The sequence below is a fragment of the Passer montanus genome, unplaced genomic scaffold (assembly GCF_014805655.1).
Source record: "Passer montanus isolate IOZ18808 unplaced genomic scaffold, ASM1480565v1 scaffold14, whole genome shotgun sequence".
Lineage (NCBI taxonomy): Eukaryota > Metazoa > Chordata > Aves > Passeriformes > Passeridae > Passer > Passer montanus.
Window position 1 is genome coordinate 11898430 of NW_024360941.1, and position 20404 is coordinate 11918833.

General features: G+C 39.0%; 2 protein-coding genes and 1 pseudogene across 3 annotated transcripts in view; 1 reads left to right on the plus strand and 2 right to left on the minus strand.

Moving 5' to 3' along the window:
• Positions 1–16810, plus strand: part of WWC2 (WW and C2 domain containing 2) — a 95352-nt gene extending 78542 nt beyond the window's left edge. For both annotated transcript variants that reach the window (XM_039700150.1, XM_039700151.1), the window contains exons 18-23: positions 410–608; positions 2558–2722; positions 5218–5310; positions 6476–6718; positions 12192–12319; positions 14130–16810. In XM_039700150.1, coding sequence (XP_039556084.1) covers positions 410–608; positions 2558–2722; positions 5218–5310; positions 6476–6718; positions 12192–12319; positions 14130–14196 — 895 coding nt within the window. In that variant the 3' untranslated portion in view covers positions 14197–16810. The remainder of the gene's footprint in view (positions 1–409; positions 609–2557; positions 2723–5217; positions 5311–6475; positions 6719–12191; positions 12320–14129) is intronic.
• Positions 16811–17492: 682 nt separating this feature from the next.
• LOC120497878 lies at positions 17493–18259 on the minus strand (annotated as a pseudogene).
• Positions 18260–19473: 1214 nt separating this feature from the next.
• On the minus strand, positions 19474–20127 carry LOC120497999 (claudin-22-like). The gene has a single exon (XM_039700224.1). It carries the CDS (start codon positions 20125–20127, stop codon positions 19474–19476), a length of 654 nt encoding a protein of 217 aa, XP_039556158.1.
• Positions 20128–20404: the final 277 nt, after the last annotated feature.

The following is a 20404-nucleotide window of genomic DNA, read 5'->3' on the forward strand; positions in this document are numbered from 1 at the left end:
CCCAAGAACAGATTTTTTGCTAAATTGCTATTTCAGTTCTGTTATTGTGCAATTTCTTGGCTGCAGTGTAGAAGAAAATACATGCTTTATTGGGGGGAAGGGGGGAGTAGCTTTTTGTTTTATGAACTCATAACGAAAGTCCTTCAACGTTATCAACATTACAGCTGTTGAATATAGGGCAGTGCTGTCACAATGACCTTGAAGGTGAACTGTAGTAGTGCTGGGTTTTTCTGGAGGCAGCAATGAAATGGGCCTTCACATGAACTTAGTGGAAACATTGGATGATAGTTGTTTTCCCTGTCAGGAAAATGCACGCCTTACACATTAGTGATGTCTGGGATTTCTGGTACCTTTCTCTGTTGAGCTTTTTCAGTTTCATAATAAGCCTAGGCTACTTCTGTTCATACAGGCTAGAGATGCTCGCAGAGGCCTCTGATGACATTGTGGATGAAGAGGAAGATGGCATTAAGCTGGAAGTAGAAGGTGACTCTAATGATGACATGGGATTACTCATGGATGCACCAGAAATGCATGAAGATGAAGACAAGAACAGAGAGAACAGTGATGAGGCCCAGGAAAGCCAGCAAGCTGCTGTAGTTCTAACACTGGTGAATATCTTAAAATTCACATTCCTGCACTATCTTAGTATGTTAAAAAATGTATTTCTGAGCAATTAATGTAAAAGTCTGCTGCATCTATGAATTTACAATTTGATGTGGCCTTTGCTGTAGCACTTGTCAGTATGTACGTGTAACAAAATTGGTGTGGTCACTTCTGAACTATGAAGAGGACATTGGACAGACATGCTAAGCAGGACTTCTAAGTCCAGGACAATTAACCAAAACTCTCTATCTTCACTTTTTTTGTTGCATATGGAGGACATTCAAAATACAAGAGTAGTTCAGTAGCTTCAGCTTGTGCATATTTAAAATATTTCTGCACATCTGTTTCATTGTTTCTTTTTTTTTTTCTTCTGATTTGTCTGCTAGACAGGGAAAAACACATGACAAGGGTCAAGATCTCTAAGCCAGTTCAGGGATTTCCTAATTTTTTCCCTAATTTTTGGGTGTGAAACACAAGAACTGTCTTAGCAGAAAAAAGGACAAAAGATAAATGAACAGAAAATTCCAAAATGTGTATTAAAACTGTATATACTTTTGGACAATTGAGGGTACTGTTGTACCCACACACTGCATAAAGCAAATTCTAATTCCATGTTCTTGGTAACTGTTGTTTTTTAAATTATATTCCACTTTCCTGAAAGCACTTTTAGTAAATGCTTAGTAAACATATCCCTGATATGGTAGCACTCTCTCAGAAATGAAATTTTTAGAAGCTTTCTGCAGCTTAATTAAAACACTGTTGCATGTTTTAAACCTGCAAGTTCTATAAAATAACTGAAGTAAAAAGACGAAGACTGACATCTCGTTCTTTCAACTTGGTGACAATACAAAAGTTTAACATCTCAGTGGACTTGCTGGAAACTGTAATTAACTTCCAATTAATGTGGCAAGATGCCAAATGAGCTAAGACTGTGGTATTAAAAGGACTGACAGTCTGTTGGGTAGCAAGTAAATATAGATCAAAGCCCTAACTCAGCAAGGGGAGATGGCAAGGACGACATGTGAAGGTTAGACACGCACACAAGTGCTTTGCTAAGCCTGGGCAGGGGAGACCCAGACAAGGAGTGAAAGACAGCAGTCTCCACTGCAGAGCCACACACAGCATGGATCTCTGTATGCCACATGCTCTCAGGGCTGCTGTTGTGCTATTTAGGTCACTGTATTTATCTCCTGCACTGTGAAAACCAGGAAGCTCATTAAATTACCCAAGTTGAAGAAAAAGCCCCATTGCTCATCAGTAACATTGAATGTTCCACTGCTGCAGAGCTTGGTCTGGCCTAGCAGCCAGGATGAATGCAGCATGGAAGTAAGCACAGGCTGTGCCACCCACAGGGATGGGGCCACTTGAGGCTCCTTCTGGCACATGTGGGACAACTCTAGTAGGCAGCAGGCTGTGCTGAGGGACAGCAGCCAGCCCCTGGGTTCACAAGGGTTCACAAGGCTGGTGTAGCTCTAGAGATTGCATAAAGCAGCCTTGCTGCTGAGGCTTGGGGATGTATGGCAGTATGTCTGCAAGGATCCATGCACAGGCACCATCTCTGATCTCTGGCACGGCAGAACCTTGCTCTTCTGCAAATACCAAACAAAGTAAATATAAATGTGAAATAATCATAAGGTCTGCGAATGGCAAAGCAAAACATTATTTGCACTGTGTTTGCATCAAATCATCTGCCAAGCAGCAAAGGCCTTTCTGCAAAAGCTTCGGCTTAACTGGCTACAAAGAGTACCCTCAAAGCCTCTCCACACACTCTTGGGAATTTTGTATTTCTTTATGTGGAATAGCTTCTCTATAAATGCACAGTGCTTTTTGCCGCTGGTCTTTTCCCATCCACCGCAAGGTAATGAGAATGCTTGTGAAGTCTGAAAGCACAGAAACTATGTGGGGGTATCTGTCTGGTTATAGCAAGTCTTATCCATTCAATTCCTGTTCACAGGTTGATAAAGAGACTAACACTGAGGAGCCAGTTAGCGAGAACACAGCAGTCCGGCCCAAGGACAGAGCCAGCTGGAGCTCCAGACAGCGTCCCTTTGTCAGGAGCAGCATGATAGTGCGCTCCCAAACCTTCTCTCCAGGCGAGCGGAACCAATACATCTGCAGGGTAAGAGCAAAAACACTTGGAATGAAGAGCTATTAACTAAAGAGTCATTTAACTTCTTGGGAATGAAGCATTAATGACACTGAGTCATGTGCTGATTTTCCCTGCAAGAGGCAGAGCCTGTGCTTTCTCTAGAGTCCTTCCCTATCTGAGCTGATGTATAGTAGAATTGACTTTCAGCAGAGTTGCATACTCTTGCAAAACACCTCTGCTAGGGCAAAAATACATCCTATTGGAGAGAAATAACACAGATGCCTGTGCTGGCTCTCTGCAAAAAGTGTTTCCCTGCATGTCAGCAACTCCAGCACTCTCGCAGCAAAACAATTTGTTACAACATGAAATAGAATTCACTGTAAAATGCCATTGCATTACCATATTTTAATAATGCAACCATTTAAGGGTAACAGTGTGGAAAGAGCTCAGTCATCAATTTTCAATCTCGCTTTGTATCTCAACTGGTTTTAAACCTAGGCAGCCCAAATCCTGCTGTAATTGCATCTTTGAAAGATGTGCAAGCGCTGCCTCGGGGCTGGGTTTTAAACACGGCTTTGGCAGCTAAGTTCTCCAGTCTCTCTAGATCTATGGTAGCATGGAAAAAGAAAAAAAAATATTTAAATTGTGAGTCTTCCTGCTGCTAAACTAACTATGAAAATAATGTGTTTAAAGATTTAAGCGTGGACTGCCAGCTCTATAGATTTTAATCACAGATACCCTAGAAAAGGCAGTTTATTTTGATCTTTAGTTTCTACAGGTTATTTATACAAGTATTTTTTTTAAAGTAATACTTATGCTTTAATTCCCCCGTTCAATTAGAGGCATATGCCTTAATCATATGGGAACATTAATGTTCATCACTTCTCTGTGATTCTCATAGGCCTAAAAAAAAAAAGAATCTTTAGTCAATACCTACATACTTAAATAGTGATTCTATATACCCTCCAGAATGAAATATAGCAGATTGTTTTCTAACAATTTTTACACAATTTGGATACATTATTGGCTGAATTCAGAAGCTAGCCTTCATCTTAATTGCTGTTCCGGAATTTAATTCCTAAATGGAAATTAGTATTAGCAAAAAAATATCACCTTAGGCCTATGTAGGTCTTCAACAGGAAGTAAAACTAGTTCTTTTAGTAGTTTAGTTAGTGTAAACTTCTGAGGCTTTTGTATCTGGAAGAGTATTGGGTTTTTGTAGCTTTGAACATTGCTACAGACCTGCTGCCAAGAGCCAGAATCAAAAAAACCCTTTACCTTGAATAAACCATTCTATTTCTCATTGCGTGTGGAAGGAAAGTACCCTGAGAAAAGAACATGTTTGCAGATCTGTATTTTGCAGTGTCAGAAGCACTCATTGCCCACTGCAGGGGGCTCCAGAGTGGGCACTGCAGTTGCATCCCTGTTCACAAAGAGGGCTGAAGAGCTGGAGTGTCCCCAGTCCCGGTCCCTGGCTTGTACCACGGACATATCCAGCCTTCCTTGCATTATGGTGCTGTACGAGAGGGAAGCGCCTGTTGGATACACTCTGGTGAAGTGCCAGCTGCTCTCTAATCAGAAGAGATGGTCTGGCTTTAAGAAATCACCTCTGATGTTACAGAGAACAGAGATCTTTGAGGCCTCATGGACAGAACCAAAGTCTGTTCATGCTTTGGAAAATGTCCCTTAAAAAGTGCCTAAAGAACATTAGTGACAATAGCTGCCTCTCTGTATCAAGGAGTGAGCTCCCACTAACAGCTCATGGTGAAAAGACAGATTTGTCTCTCAAGAGGTGTACTGTGTATGGCAAGTGATTGTATTTCTGACCCCCAGCTCCCAGTCAGCCCTGTGTAAGCACACTTTAGGGCCCTGCCTTTGCTTACTGAAATGTTAGCAGAACAATTCCTTTTTCCCTTTTCTTGTCTTTCCTGAAGAGTTGAAATACGTACTCTGCAGAGAGATGTTTCTGACCACCTAGTGATGCTGATGCACCTAACAATCATTCTGCACTGACGTGTATGAAATAATGCTAAAGTTATGAGGAAGCTACTGCTGAGCCACAGCACATAATTTTAAGAAGCAGGAAGTGCTTCTGAAGGAAGCTGTAGGCACACCTTTGCTTGTTACAATTAACAACAATACAAAAATACTACTTGTTGGACAGGTGTATGCCTACAGTAATTCACCTTCCCTGTAGTAAATTTGTTAAAAGCCTGCCCCAGGTAAGCAAAATCCATAGCTTGTATCTGCAGCCAGACAATGATTTGTCAGTACTTAATACCCTTAGTTACCTTCCTTGCATTCCTAAAGAATCTTACTGTTCATTCAGTAAGATCAATGGTTGTCTTGGTGTAGGATTATAATTTTAGAGTAGATGCTTATTCGAGTTGCAAACTTGTTAACTTTATACTAAGAATATGACCTACATGTATATAAAGGCTGAGGTTCCCTGACTGGTTCTACCAGTGCAGGTGTATTTGCACGTGGAGGTGCTTTATGTCTGTTTGTTATGTACATTTTGGCAGTTGAATCGCAGCGACAGCGACAGCTCCACGCTAGCCAAGAAGTCTCTCTTTGTGAGAAACGCCACGGAACGACGGAGCCTGAGAGTGAAACAGGTATGTGCTGTTACCTGCACAGGGTTTAAAAGCAACTGTGAGGACACTGGGAATACCACATGACGTAAAGGATACGCTTTATTTTAAGTATTTCAGCAAAAGCAACACAAGTACCACAATGCTGTCCTGTAGTTTCATGATGAAATATCAATGTAGTGGTCTCAGTCCCCACCAAGAAAGCCTGTGTTGTTTTAGTCATGGCTGAAGCCAGCAGTGAGACACTGGTGCTCAGCATCATGGCATTTCTTGTTGAACTTGAGTTACTGTCAAGGGGATTTGTGTTAAAGAACATGACACAAGGTGGCTTATGCTGCACAAAAGTCTACACCAGCAATATACATCTTGAGCAAATTTTGGTGAAGATTTCAAGGATTTAGATGTCCTTTTAGAGGTAATTGATTCTCCACCAAAAGTATTTAAGTAGCAAAAGGATTGAAGGGCAAGAGAGAAAGAGCCTCTTGCATGAAATTCATTCTTACATTAATTTAGAGAGTTATATTTTAATCTCAATTGTAACTAGAAAAATAGTCCTTTGGAAGCCTTGTTACCAGGAAGCAGGATACATTTTGCATAAGAAAGAAAAGTCTGGGATACTGAATAGTCCAAGATGGCTTCTCTTCTCCTGCCTGACTTACTTATGCAAAAAGTCACTGTGAAAGGACAGTAAATAACATGAAATATGCTGAAGAATGTGCATGTTTACAGAGTTTGTAACATTATGTGTTAGGCCTTGAAAAAGCAAATATTTACAAAAATAAGTAATGTAGTTGACATCTGTGGGGAATTCTGTGTAGTGTTGTGTCTCCCGGCAGTGTCATCCCACGGTTCAGAATGGGTTTTTTGTTTTTAACCTTAAATATATCATTGTGCACTTGGTTGGAGCATTTATTTTTAGCTAATGACTAAAGAAAAATTCCAAAATGGATTAATTTTTTCACTTAAAAAAAAAAGACTGCTAAACCCCCACCCCCCCAGAATATTTGAGCTTTTCTGACTGCAGTATGTCAAACTCTCCACCAGCCTGTGAATTTTTTCACTTCAAAAAAAAAGACTGCTAAACCCCCATCCCGCCCAGAATATTTGAGCTTTTCTGACTGCAGTATGTCAGACTCTCCACCAGCCTGTCTAGGTATTCATTTTTACTGTTGTGTCCCAAACGACTCAGCCTGTTTGCCAGCCCATCATGCGAAGAGCCGCGCAGGAGTGCCCCGTGCGCACTTCCCTGGACTTGGAGCTGGACCTGCAGGTGTCACGCACAAGACAGAACCGTCTGAACGACGAGCTCCAGGCCTTGCGGGACCTTAAACACAAGCTTGAGGAAATGAAAGGCAGAGGAGAGGCAGACCTTCCTCTGTGTGTGCTAGAGGATGAACGTTTCCAGAAGCTCTTGAAACAAGCTGAAAAACAGGTAAGAGCAGCATGCACATATGTGTGAGTATGCCCCTACCTTTGATATAAATTTGTTAAAGAATTTGCTCAATGATGTTAAAAGCTTTTTACAGAAGCTCACATTTGACTAATGATATCTCTGAATTACATAGTGTAAACTGTGTCTTTATTGATCAATACTGCAACATTAAACGAAGAATTTGAGGTAACATTTTCCTCACACCCTCTAAATACTTTGAATATTAGTCATATTAGAAACTCTATTATTTGGAGTAATAGTTATGGTTGGTGTAGTAAAATAGCATTTACTTAAAACTTAATTTAGAATTCTCACATCCCAGCCATGCTTTTACAGACTTGCATGTGCTTTCTGTCCCTTAGCATCAGTTGCTTTGCAGTCTGCACAGAACTTGTAGCCAAAAGATTATTGTAACAGGTAGAAGGAGCAATTACCACTACCTAGAGTAGTAGGTGCAAGGGGAAAAGGCAGTGGATTATTTCTTCATGCAGGGAATACTTGTTTTGGCAAAGGAAAGCCAAATTCTGTTCTCTGTGTGATGGTCTCTCAAACAGTACAAGTATATATGCACTGCCATAAGGTGGGATGCCCTCACATGATTAAAAGACAAGAAACGGGACAGAAGAATGAGATGCAACAGTGAGAAGTTGGAATGTGGAAAATTTCAACAAGATACTTTAATAAGTGAGATGTTGTGGGGCTTTTATTATGTTTTTGGGAGATTGTTTGGTTTTTTAAATCATTATGGAGATCATCGACGGGAATAGGGCCCTGGAGAGGTTGTTGGAGGAGTTAAAAACCCAACCAAATAAAAAAGGTAAAACAAACCCACACAACCTGCACAGCTGGAGGTATTCTAAACCTAACTGGTCAAGACCCTGACCACTCAGCTCTGGCGTCATCTACTGTGAGCAGGAGGTTGGAGTAGACACCTTCTGGAGCCCCCTTCCCATCCAAGTCTGTCAATGTACATCAGCTTTCACTGAGGGGAGGTTGTGAGTGACAGCCAGGAGGGATCTGTGCTCCTTAGCTCTTTATGGTTGATAGAGACTGGTGTTTTGATACACCAGGTTATTCAGAGTTGTAAAAATGGAAAGTTTTAACAAGGTGCAGAGGCCCTCCTTGTATGTAAGCAATAGTTGTTTATTTTGTTGTTTTGTTTTTTTTAAAGCTAAATGTCAGTAAATAGCCTTGTGTAGAAGAGGAAAGGATGATCCTCATATTTACATTTACAAAGCTGAGCTTTTGTTAGGAAATGTTAGGAATGAGGTACTCCACACATGAGAGACAAAACATAAACAAAAACATCACAGGATCAGCAGATGTCAAAAGCAAATAAAACAGGAATTGCTAAGAAAAATACTTGGAACAAAACATCATTGCCTTAAGGTCTAAATATTATTATGCTTGTACCATAAACATAGTTCATTTTTAGTTTCCCTTTTCAAAGTGGATGATAAAATTACAGAGAGTCAACAAGGACGGTCAAGGAAGGAAACAGCTTCTGTGTAAGGAACAGCTAAGTAGCTAAAACTGAAGTCCATACAACCATGAGTGAGGTGGAAGAGAGCAATGAATCATGGTCTTGTATTCAACAAGAAACATAAAATTGAACACATGGCAGGTTAAATGCAAGCAAACATAGCATGATATTCAGAAACTGTAAAAATGTTTTCAGTAAAACATTGAGTGCTGCAAGTTTGCATAGGTTCAAAAAATTATTCATTTATTGATTGGGTAAATTCATAGTAGAAAAATGCATGTAATGGCACCACATATTTCAAGAAGTCCTTGACTGATAACTTAGCAAATAACACTTCTCCCCAGCATGCTCTGCCAATTCTACACTGATGTCCTGTTGTGTCTTCTGGTCCCTCTTCTGGCATCTATTCTTGGTTATAGTTAGTGGAGTACTAAAATGACTATAAAACACTAGCAGAGTTTAGGGTGAACATTGATGAGTGTTCTTAAAAACACTGGGAAAATAGGGCAAGAAAGTGCAGTGTTTAAACTTAGCGTAACTGTATTGGTTTTTACCATGTGAATTCATTATATTAATTTGATCCAAGTTTTAACCCATAAAAATAGTAACTTATAGAAAAGAAGCATAGCTAAATTTATGTGGAATTTAGTAGTTTATATCTAATACTGGATGCAGGATAGAAATTATATTTTCTGAGTGTTTAATTTAAAATTACTCCCATTCTAAAACTGTTCCCTCTGGAACAGAGTATGCCTCTGCAACATTTCATATTATGAATCCTTTGGATTTGTGCTTTATTTCAGCTGGCTCTTTCAAGGCAGGAGGTAGGTTTGTCATATTTTGTATAGGGTCAGTGATTAACACCATTACACACACTGGTGAACAATAAGAGTAATAATGCACATTCCTAAAATATATGCGGGCAGTAGCACAGCATTGAAGTCCTCCTTCCCAAGGTAAAAGTCAAAACAATGATCACAGTCACTCCACCTCTTTGAAGAGTGCTTACAAAGTTTCTAGAACTATTTCTACCCTTAAAATCACTGCAGCCTTCCCCTGTGGAGCAAAACAACCCTGAGAGCGCTGTACTGAGTTGTCAGTGTTTCCCCTTGGGTTAGCAAAACACAGCAGCCTAGAGAACATTGTCATAGATTATTTCTTAGATCCTGCAGGCATTATAATGGCACAGACTAATGCAGCAGCTGGAAACGCCAGAGAAATTGAGAGAGTCTCAAGTGAAAAATGAAACCGTAGATGTGAGGGATGTTAAAAATCAGTGGCTGCTTGCTAGCACGCAGTTAGTTACTCTGCTTGAAGCCAGATCCACAGACTGCATACCTTCCCTCTCATTCCTTCCACACCTTCCTAAGTACAGCAAGTGTGTAATGCCCACTAATACCTGCAGATCAGAAAACAGAGATAATTCTGTGCACCAGAAGCATTTTTTCTTGTTTAGATTGGGTGTTTGTGAGAAATCATACAGTGTTTCAAAGTTTGAGTCTTAAATCCTCATACAAGTAAGTTTTCAGACACCTAGTGTACTCTAAAGCACTACTGCTGTTTATATCTAAAAAAGGTTCCTGTAAATATATTTTTTATTTCTTTTTAGTACATAATTTATGTTGAGGTAATGTGTAACCACGTCATTAATACCAATAAGTATGTCCTTGTCCCAATGATTTGGTGTTCAGTACAGTTAGTTTTTCTTTGGATTCAGTTTTTTCTATACAAAACCCAAGGAAGAACAAGACAGGAAATAGCATTTCAGCTCTAATTTTGATAGTGTTTCTTCTTTGTCATCTTAAACTAACTAACTTAAGCTTAAGCTAAGCCCAGATAGAGAGATTCCTATCTGACACTTATATTTGGTAGATAAATGTCACGAATGAGTGTTTTCAGATTTTCAGGTTGCTTAAAGAATCTGACATCATACTGTTGCAAGGTTGGGGGGGTACATCACCACAAAATGTGCCAGATTTTGGGACTTATTGAATGCCTGTCCCTTGTGTTAGTGTGATTTTCTGTATTTTATATAAAGCACTCAAAAACCATAATGTAAATATAAACCTGGTCATGTACATACCTTCTAATATGCATATTACTAGAGACATTGGGCTGAAATCCAGGGACGCTCTCTTAGAGCGTCCTGAAAAAATAAATGGATTCAAAAATGAAAAAAGGATGCATTATAATAGAGAGTATGGAAAAAAGTCATCTATGCTCTTAAACCTGAAATGTAGTAATCAGAAGAATCTCATGTATAGTTAGGGAAAGGATAAATTAGAAAATTTTGTAATATTATATGTTTAGTACTTTGATTGTAAATATTAATTAGGGGAGCTGGGAAAACATATGACCAATGACATAGGTAAAATTAATTAAGACATTACCAGCTGTAGATTGCAAATTTATGTTCACTAACTAATAAAGGAAACAATATTTATAGATTAATTTTATTTCAAAATCATGGCTATTTTGGAGTTGGGGACTGAAGAAGTTAACAGCAGTACAAGCTGACTTGATTTTGAGTGAGTTTTTTGAAAGGGTGGTTCTCTTTCATGTAAAACACTTTCATATAGAAACCAGAGTGCGTTTCAACAGACAGAGGGTACCACTATCCTGCTGTGAGCAGCTTTCTTATAACTACCCAGTATGAAACTGATAGTATGGACTAGCTCTTTTGAATTAGTTGGTTTTGTTGTTTAGTAGTCTACTGGGTTGAATTCAGAACTGGGATGTGAACTTCTAAGTCACAAACTAGCTTTGAAGATTGCTGTTTCAGCCTTGCAAATGTATTTTAATTTGAGGTAATGAACAGCATTTTCAAGTCTCTAAAGAATCAAAAATTAAAGTCTCTACAACTTTGTAGTTGTTTAAGAATGTGAGCTGCTTCTGTTGAATTTTGATGGCTGACAAAATTCAAAATACAATAAATAACATTTGTCTGACAGCCTCTGCAGTCTAGAAAAGCACTGTCCACTCCATGCACCCCACATGTGATGTGGGCAACAATGCATTTGTTACAGAACTCACCTGTGTAGGAATGGGGGTCATATCTGAGAATTTCAGGTGACTGCCCACCTAAAAAGAGTTACTGTTCAAATTACTGGATATTCAGAAACCCTTGATAAGTTTTTAACATTTTTAAAACAAAGCACAGGTATTAATAGCAGTCTTGTTGCTGAAATTGTGGATGGCATAGCTGCAGCTGTCCTGTTGATGCTTAGTAAAGACATAAGTAATAGAACTGGCAATACTGAGATACAGAAATTCAGTCACTTACTGTGGCGTATGTAGCTGCTCAGCAGTGCTCACAAAGGACCTTTGATCTCGTTACCACTGGTGTTCTGTTCACTTGCCTTGGCTTTTTTATGGCTCTGCAATGCAAATGAAAGAAATGAGTCTCATGCAAAATAGATACTATGTCATGAATAAAGTCACAAAAGTTCATGTTTCCTGCTAACATGGTCAACAAAACCTGAAAATGTATTTTGAGAGCACGCCTTCCCTGCTTTTTCTGTCAGTCACTTTAGAGTAGGTATAGACAACTTTCCTGAGAGCTTTTGTCAGGAAATAGAAGTATTTTATATGGGAAGAGAATCAGTAGCTCGCAGTTCTAAAAAGATTCTTGGATAGACAACATGTATACATACAATGTTAGGTATTTAACTACAGAGCTAACAAATATCAGAATTTACAAACCCACCTGTGTTGGCATGGAGTTTGCTCTATTTACTTTTTTTAGGAAAAGCCCCATTAGCTTATTTCGCAGCCATGGCTTAGGCTTGTGATGTCAGTCTTTTATCTTGTTGACCTTTTATATAGAGATTATCATAGATTCATTTAGGCTGGAACAGACCTTTAATATCATTGAGCCCAACAGTAAACCTGACACTGCCAAGTGTTTGGCTTGACATGAAGCATCTCTCACTTCTTTGAAATGACTAGTTGTTCATTATCAGCAACATACAGTTGTTTTTCTTTATACAGGCAGAACAGTCAAAAGAAGAGCAGAAACAAGGTTTAAGTGCTGAGAAATTGATGAGGAAGGCTTCTAAGGATGTGTGCCGGCTACGGGAGCAGAGCCAGAAAGTGCCACTGCAGGTGCAGTCATTCAGGTATGGCCTGTTCTGCTTTTCATGCTCTTTTTAATGTAGTGAAGTAACATGAACTGTTTCTAGGTATAATCAGACATGCTCTATAGTATTAGTAAAAAATCCAGATAGTTTTGACTTGCCAGAAACATCACAGATGTCTAACATGGCTCTAAGTTGGAGTTTCAGAGAGCCAGGCCTCGATGACCTGCTCAGGTGGCAGTTCAGAGGTGGTGAGGAAGCTGAGTGGAGTGTCACACCCTGTGTGACATCTGCTGTAGGCAGGCACGTGTGCGACTCTTGCTGTAGCTCACCTCACCCACAGCAGGTTGACAGTGGGCTTTAAGTCATGCGAGCTCTTCCAGTGATGGCAAGGGCCTGAAACAAATGGCCACTCAAGGAGAAGTAGGACAGGACACAGCTCGTCAGGAAACTCATTAGCCACTACTTGTGCCTTGCTCAAGACTTAAGACTTAAGTAAGTGGCAGGGCTTGCAGCCTGGAGGCCACATTTCTATATAAAAGTAAATACACATCTATTGATTGAAAAATGCAGTGCTTGTTCTTGCACATAGAAACTGTACTGCAAGTTAATTTGGTCTGTTTTGTCAGTTACCACACATTTTTCAAGTTTGAATTTTGGATTCCTTTATAAGAAATTTAAGTCAGCTGCTGAGACTTTTTTTTTTTTTTTTAACCTTCATTTGTGAGCAGTTGAAAAAATCCATAAGCAAGTAGGGGCCTGTGAGGCAGCATGTGCTGCAAACCAAAGCTGTAAGTGATGCAGAGTCAAAGCAAGAGAGAAAGGAAAGAGATTCCTCAGCTAAGATGTGTTACAGCTGAGTTATTTATCTTCAGTTTGAAATTCAGAGCGTCCTGAAGATTTCACTTTTTGTACATGTCTTGAGAAAGGGTTTTGGTCAGTGCTGGTCATTCAAGCATCATCACAGACAGACTGCTGCCTAAATCTACAGGAACATGTAATTGTGCCTAAAACCCCATTCCCCTGCAAGAAAGGTATCAAAAGCCTTTATTTCCCTTTATTTTCTAGTCACCACACAACTAGGAAGAGAAAGCCAGTTTAGGTTGATTTTGCTCTGAGCTACTGTTTTTTATGTGAGCTGAAGCATCTGCAGTGGAAAACATGGTTTAGTCTTCTGGATAAATACTTACCTCTGGAGGCTGAATTGTGCATGCCCTGCTAGTTGGACTTGTTACAGTGCTGTGGCCTCAGATTAATCACAGAGAGACATATTTAAAGCTCTCAAGAACCATGATTCTTCTGAGCTTTAATTTTTAAGCCCCCATACTTCTCTTCTGCTTTCTAGCCTGCTGCTAGGCAACCCTGTGTAAACTTGTTATGCTTCAGTAATGTCTCGGTTCATAGGTGACAGAAATGGTAACAGCACAGGGGAAGCAACTGGAGAATGGGTTGACAATTCTGCTTCTCTGAGTCTTGCCCAGACATGACTATTCCCCCCTTGGCCTTTTCCCATGTCAGGATAAAATGATTTATTTTGCCTTCTCATCCCCCTACTGAAATTATCATCATTGGAAATTCAGTGACTGGAACAATATTTCAGTCTTATCTTTGCAGTTATTAATTAAATACTGGTATTTTTTCTCTTTCAAAACTGAAATGGCTTTTTACATAAATCTGCATAAGAAGGTAATTGTGTCAGAATGCCACATTTGTTGTAAATAATTTTTCTGTGTATTTTCCAAACCTGTGTTTTAAAGAACTGTCCTCTAATATTAGCAACGCTACAGCAGATGACATTAGAGTCATGCCACAAATGGTAAAAAAAATCCCTTGTTTTCTTTTCTAATTTCAGGGAGAAGATAGCATACTTCACAAGAGCAAAGATCAGTATACCAGCCCTTCCAGCTGATGATGTATAATTATGCATTTTCTTTGAAGTGTTTTTTCCACTTGTTCATCTCTTTTCAGATGAGCTTTGTAGTTCCAGTGATGCGCTTTCAAAGATCTTCTATTTTACATTCACTATTGATATGTTTATTTGTAAAATATAGTGAACTGAATTGTTGTAAGCTTAAGAAATGGCAAAAAACCCCAACAAACAGAAAACCAAAGTAGATTAATTTTGGTATGCTGATTTTGTACAGTTTGTGTGTATCGCATCTGTGTTTTTATTTTGTAAAGATGGAACAAAGGAACAAAGGCAGTACTAAGCATGTCTCCTGTTGAACTGCACTGTGTTGAGAAAAATTATGTTCAACAGACAATTGTTTATCTTTTCACTATTTTCATGTGAGCAGACTGTGAAAATGGCTGTTCTGCCATGCAATACTTTTGTACAAGAGTGTAACTTTTGTAGTTTAAAGTTAACCACAAGTGTAAGCTCCTTTCCAAAACATCCAGGCTGCCTCACTACAGCTGCTGATTAGATTCATCATCCACGATGTAATTTTGTTTCTGAAAATAAATTTCTTCTGGTTTTGTTTTTTAATACTTTGTAGGAAGACACGGAGTTCAGAGTTTAGTTTTGTGAATGTACAGTACTTTAACATGCACTAAAAGGTTTCTTGCATCTGCGGGAGAGTGAGAAAGGCAAGGCAGACAAGTAACCCTAAAAACTTACTTTGAGACTACCAAAAGGGGCAGCTGCTTTCTGAAGAGGATGAATCAAATTCATAATACCACCATTGAAATTGGAATAGTTATACCCACTGTGCTCTTAAAACAGAGAGTTCTTCTCTGTTAATTGTTTGTCCTAGGGGGCTGTCTGATTGCCAGCTAGGAATAATGAAGGAGTATGCTAGGTTTGCAGATCTGAAGATGCATAATGAAAGTATTTATACCAGAAAAAAATCTCTGACATGCTAACACAGACAACAAAAGTCCTGTTGGTAAGGTAAACCATTGTCTGAAAAGGCTCCTTACTAGAAGTCTGCACAAATTTTGGTACAATAAATAACAATTTTTAAAATACACAATTGACCCTGTATGCAGTTAGGGGTGCATATGTTTAATGAATAGATGTGAACAGCTTGTTTCAAGTGTCTTACATGCTTCTTCCTAGCAGGCTGCTTTATCAGAAGGCAACGTGGATGCCTTCTGTTAGAAGTTCAGAACATCAGATGTAGGTGTTCAAGCAGTCCTGTCTTGGTAAAGCAGTTGGGGTCATCTTCTGTGGATACAGTCTAAGTAGGTGGATATTGCAGAGAACAGAAATATTTTATTTTCTATTTAGTATATTGCACTCAGATGTATTTCATTCACTGGCTGCAGTTTTCTTCCCCAAGCAACAAGCCACATTGCATGAACTTCATCTTTCAGAAATGTTATAATTACTTGCTGAGCAAATGGAAACAATATAACCACAATATGGCAGCAGCTGTCTTAGACTCGAAGTGACAATTCTGTAATGACAGGTCTGTGTAACACCCAAGGGTTTTCTTATGCACAAATACATCAGTCACTGAAATATAAAGCCAAACATACTATTTTAAGCAAGATGACTGATTGAACATCCTCTATGAATGCCCCATTTGTTTTTTGTGTCTTGGGTTTGAGATAACATTCATGTTTGAAAGGTCAATTAAAAAAAATCTGGAATTATTTAATGTAGAGGTGAAATGAAGGTTGACAGTTTCAACTTCTCAATTTGATTATATAAGGTGTTTGTAGAATGATGTTTAGAGGTCTACTTTATGATTTTCTTTTATTTATTTACAGTTTTATTTATGTTCTGTTTAATATAGTTCAGTTCTGGCCATAAAAGTATTTGTCATTAAGGATGCTATTGTGAAAAATACTTAAAGGTGTCTAAATTCTTGCCCAGGTAGCTGTTTTTTCTCAAATGTTGAATAATTTTCCAAAAAGAAGTATTATTTTCTGATTTGTAAGCATAAGGTGAAGTCAAAACTTAAGTATTGCTAGCTTCAGCTTACAAAACTCCTTTAAAAATGAGAGACAGACATATTCATGCTCTTCATTTTCCAGATTGGTAAAGTTGAACATATTTATAGGCAGCTTTTAACAATTCTGGGCTTGGAGTTTGGGGTTTTTTTACTAATTCAGTGTGTCACACTCAAAACACTCAATAGAATAAGCTAAAATATTACATACAAATAAACTCCCATCAGTGTAAAGTGATAAATATTACTCTTGAAGTGAAATTTATCCTGCACAGCAGGGTATAACGAATGTAATTAGTTCTATTGCCAGGTACCAATGTCAGTGCAGTTGAATATATCAAAAAGTAAATATTACTGGTACAAGAATATTTAGCCAAATGAGCAAAGTTTAGCAGAAATTGTAATAGAACACAAATAATTTTATGATTATTTTTCTTTTTACTATTGCTATGTTTATACTGTATTAAATATCAAATGCTCAGGACTGAACTAAATATTTGATCAGGTTATATTCTGAATGTGTTTCTGTTCTAATTTTGTCTGTAAGAGTATGCAAGTACATTACATAGATTAACTTGTCTCTGCACTTTTCATGTGTTTCAGTGATTGGAAAATACATTTTTTAACAAAGCTGTTTTCCAGACCAGTGTTTTGTTTAATTGTTTTTTTGTTCTTCTGTCTCTCTATATGGTCTTTGCAGAAACAGATGGCTGCTACAGCTTTGTCAGTGTAAAATCATGGCAATTTATAGAAAGTTCACATCAATCACTCACAGCTGTAAGGATATGTTATATGGAAACTGATTCATATACTTGAAGTTAGTTCTTTACATTCATGAAGTAAAAACTGCACCTGCAATGAATATGGTTGAGTCTCCTCCAGACAACAGTTCATTATTGCCCAGAAATACTGACTTTCCTTGGAGAGAGATTGGGCAGGGACAGAGGTGGTCATATTCTGTCTCTCTCACGATGCAGAATCTTGCATCACATTACATAATGTCTGAGAACATCTCGTTTACTGTAAATGATACAGGCTCAGCAAACTTCATTTAAGGTTGAACTGCATTAGGTTTTTGTAGTGCATGGTGAACTGCTGATACAAACTCTTTCAGACTTCAACTAATATTCTTTTGTAAAAAAATACATGCAGCAGCCCCAGTAGGAGTTCTGCCATTTAAAATATGGTCAAGTCTCCATGAAGACCTAGAGATTAAAAATTTTATACTTGCTCCCCCAAGTCGTACCACAGAAACAAAATCTGCCATTTATCAGACTTGGGAGAAATACAGTGGTGGCTTAAATTGCCATAGCTCATTAATTCATGTAATTAAAAGTGGAAGCAAGCAGTGATTGCAGGAACTGCTTGGTAAGAAAGAATCCCACCCCTGCTCTTGTAAACAGTAACCTCTGTTCAGCAGGTCTCTGACTCTTACTGTAATGCAAGCAAGATGGTAGAAAACCTGATACCTGCCCTTCTTTAAGTCTTCAATTTCCAGTTTCCAGATGCTCATGGGTATCTTGTATATCTGCCATTGGATACTGCTCTTCTAAGTGATGGTCAGATGATAAACAGATTGTGGAGAGGAGTAGAGATTTCCCTAGAATTAGAATAAATCCACCAAACTGAGCACTGAACAGTGCATCCCCTAATTCCTGTCTGGGCAGAATCTCTGGGATGCTGCCATTCCAAATCTCCTGCATTACAGTGTAAGCAGGGGAGGGTCTCCAGATATCACCTGGGGTATTCTTCCAAGTAGTAACAGCTTTTCTTATCTTCTGCACTGTAGCCTCCATCTTACAGTCCAAACCAGGACTGGACGTCACAAGGCTCAGAAGTCCTAGTCCATTTTATGTAGCTACTAAAATCATGGAAATCTTGAATTCTAGGAAAGAATAAAACTCTTTACACTGTGTTCCTACATCATGTGCCAAAGTCCCATGCTCCAAAGCTCTGGTGCATTTATGTCCAAGTTGAGATTTTCCCAGCCTGGTAAGTAGTTACAGGTATCAGTTAAAATCCTTCCTAGCACAGACAACAGAAATCCAGCTAACAGTAGCCTGTGTCTGCTTGCCAAGTTCATTTTTTGCAATCACAGAAGCACCAAACCATTGGCTTTTGCAGGCACTGTTCAGCTCAGTTCTTTGTCATACTCTGTCATATATAAACACAAGTTAAAACGATGCTTTATGAAGCATGAAATACTTCTCCCCTCCCTCCTGCTTTGCTTTGCCTGGTTCCATGTGCAGTGTTTGGGGGAGTGGGATGTGGTGTGGTAAAGCAGTAGCAGAATGGTGTGGCCACAGTTGGGCTCACTTTTCATTATTTTTTGGGTTTTTTTTAAGAAAAGCATATACTTGGTTTTCTATCAATCAGCTAAAGCATGACAGCAGTTTTGCGGATTTTGGCATCTCACAGTTTGTTTTTAAGTTCTAATATCACATTGATGCACTTCCACTTAGAGTAAATTATACCATGTGCTTTGTGGCCAGTTAAACATCATACGTTTAATGTCAAATATATACCAACATGTTCCAAACATGAGTGAATGGAACTTAAGGGACCTTGCATAGGATGCATAATGACTCAAGACCTGGTCAGAGGAAGACAGCTACACTGGTTTTTAAAGCAGCATTTCTCTGCCTATATTTGGTGCATAAAGCATGCAGGTGTTAGAATAACTTGTATGGGCAGTTTAATGTGGCAGACTGGAAAAACACAGCTTGCTGGATCTAAGCACCCACACCATCACCCCCCATGCACAAAAAGACAGTTGCAAAGCTTGCTATAATTTCAGAAACTTACTATTTCCAAATACACAGAAAAAAACATTTGATGCAATGCAGGTATTCAGGCTGCTTAGGATCAGACGTCTCCTCTAAGTTCATACATCAATGCATCAGTCAAGTGGAAAATTGTAAATTGAGGGAGTCAAACTTTGGGGCTTATTTTACTGGTTACATGAAAAAGGAAGCACATTTTGGTTAAAATCCAAGCTGTAAGAGAACATGCATATTCATTTTCAGGATTTTACAGTGCAGTTAAGGAAGCAAAAGCACCTTTTCTGTACAGTCTGTGAACACCTCAGCATTTTGCTCTGAAACAGTTTTAAGCAGTTCCACAGGTGAGAAAACACACCACCTTCCAATACCAGTTTATGGAGAAAACACACATAAATTTGGGAAATCGGCTGGATAACAAAGAGTCCTTTGAATTACTACCGGAACAAGTTTCTGGCTTGCACTAGGGTTTGGAAAAGATAGGGCAGTATTGCTGTACTGCTTAAAAACACCCATTTTAAGGCCTTGTTTCAGTTTCCAAGCATTGACACTGATCCTGCTGTTCTGCTACTGCATAATGGGCCGAAGACGGATGGGCTTCAGTAGAACACATTGTGCAATTAAGTAGGGATCCTCCTAATATAAGACAAAATCCAGCAAGCCAGCCAACAAACAAAGCTTCCCCAAAATCCCACCTGGGTACAATATCTGGTATATTCTCATCCCAAAATTCCTGGACCGTGGCATGGGCAACCCAGGAAACTGGGACAATAGCTGTAATCCCCGATATCCAGAAGAGCATTCCTCCAAACAGCAACAACCGTTTCTTTTGTTCCTGTTGTCTTTCACCAATTTTCAAACAGTCCAACCCAAATCCTGAGAGCAAAAGGCCCAAAAGCCCTGATCCATTGGAAAAAAACATCAAAATCCTAGAAATCCTGAGCTCTGGAGGTAAAGCTAGGAAAGAATCAAAGTCCTTGCATTGCATTCCTCCTTCTTCCTGGACAACACAAGCTTGCCAGAGTCCCATGGTCCAGATCTCCAGTTCATTTAGTTCCAAGTTAAGGTTTTTCCACTGGGGTAGATAGGTGGTGAGACAGGACAGGACCCATCCCAACAGAGAGACCAATATGCCACTTAATTGCATCACTGGTTGATAGACTAAGGCCATTGTAAGAGCAGAGTCCTGAAAGCTTGAGGAGAAAGGTCTCCCCAGCAATTCTGTACCAACTGCTACCTTGAGTGATGGTGGAAGCTGTGATGATTTTAGGTCTCTGCTGCCCCAAATATAAGCCCTTGCTATTAACCCTTTGCAAGCTCTGAAACACTTTTTTGTTCTTCACGAATATAAAGTTTCACATAAAGGACGAAGGACTTCACTAAACCATGAGTTAGGCTTTCCGATAAGGATTTGATCTGTTACCTTCCAATTTGCTTGGTAAAATTAT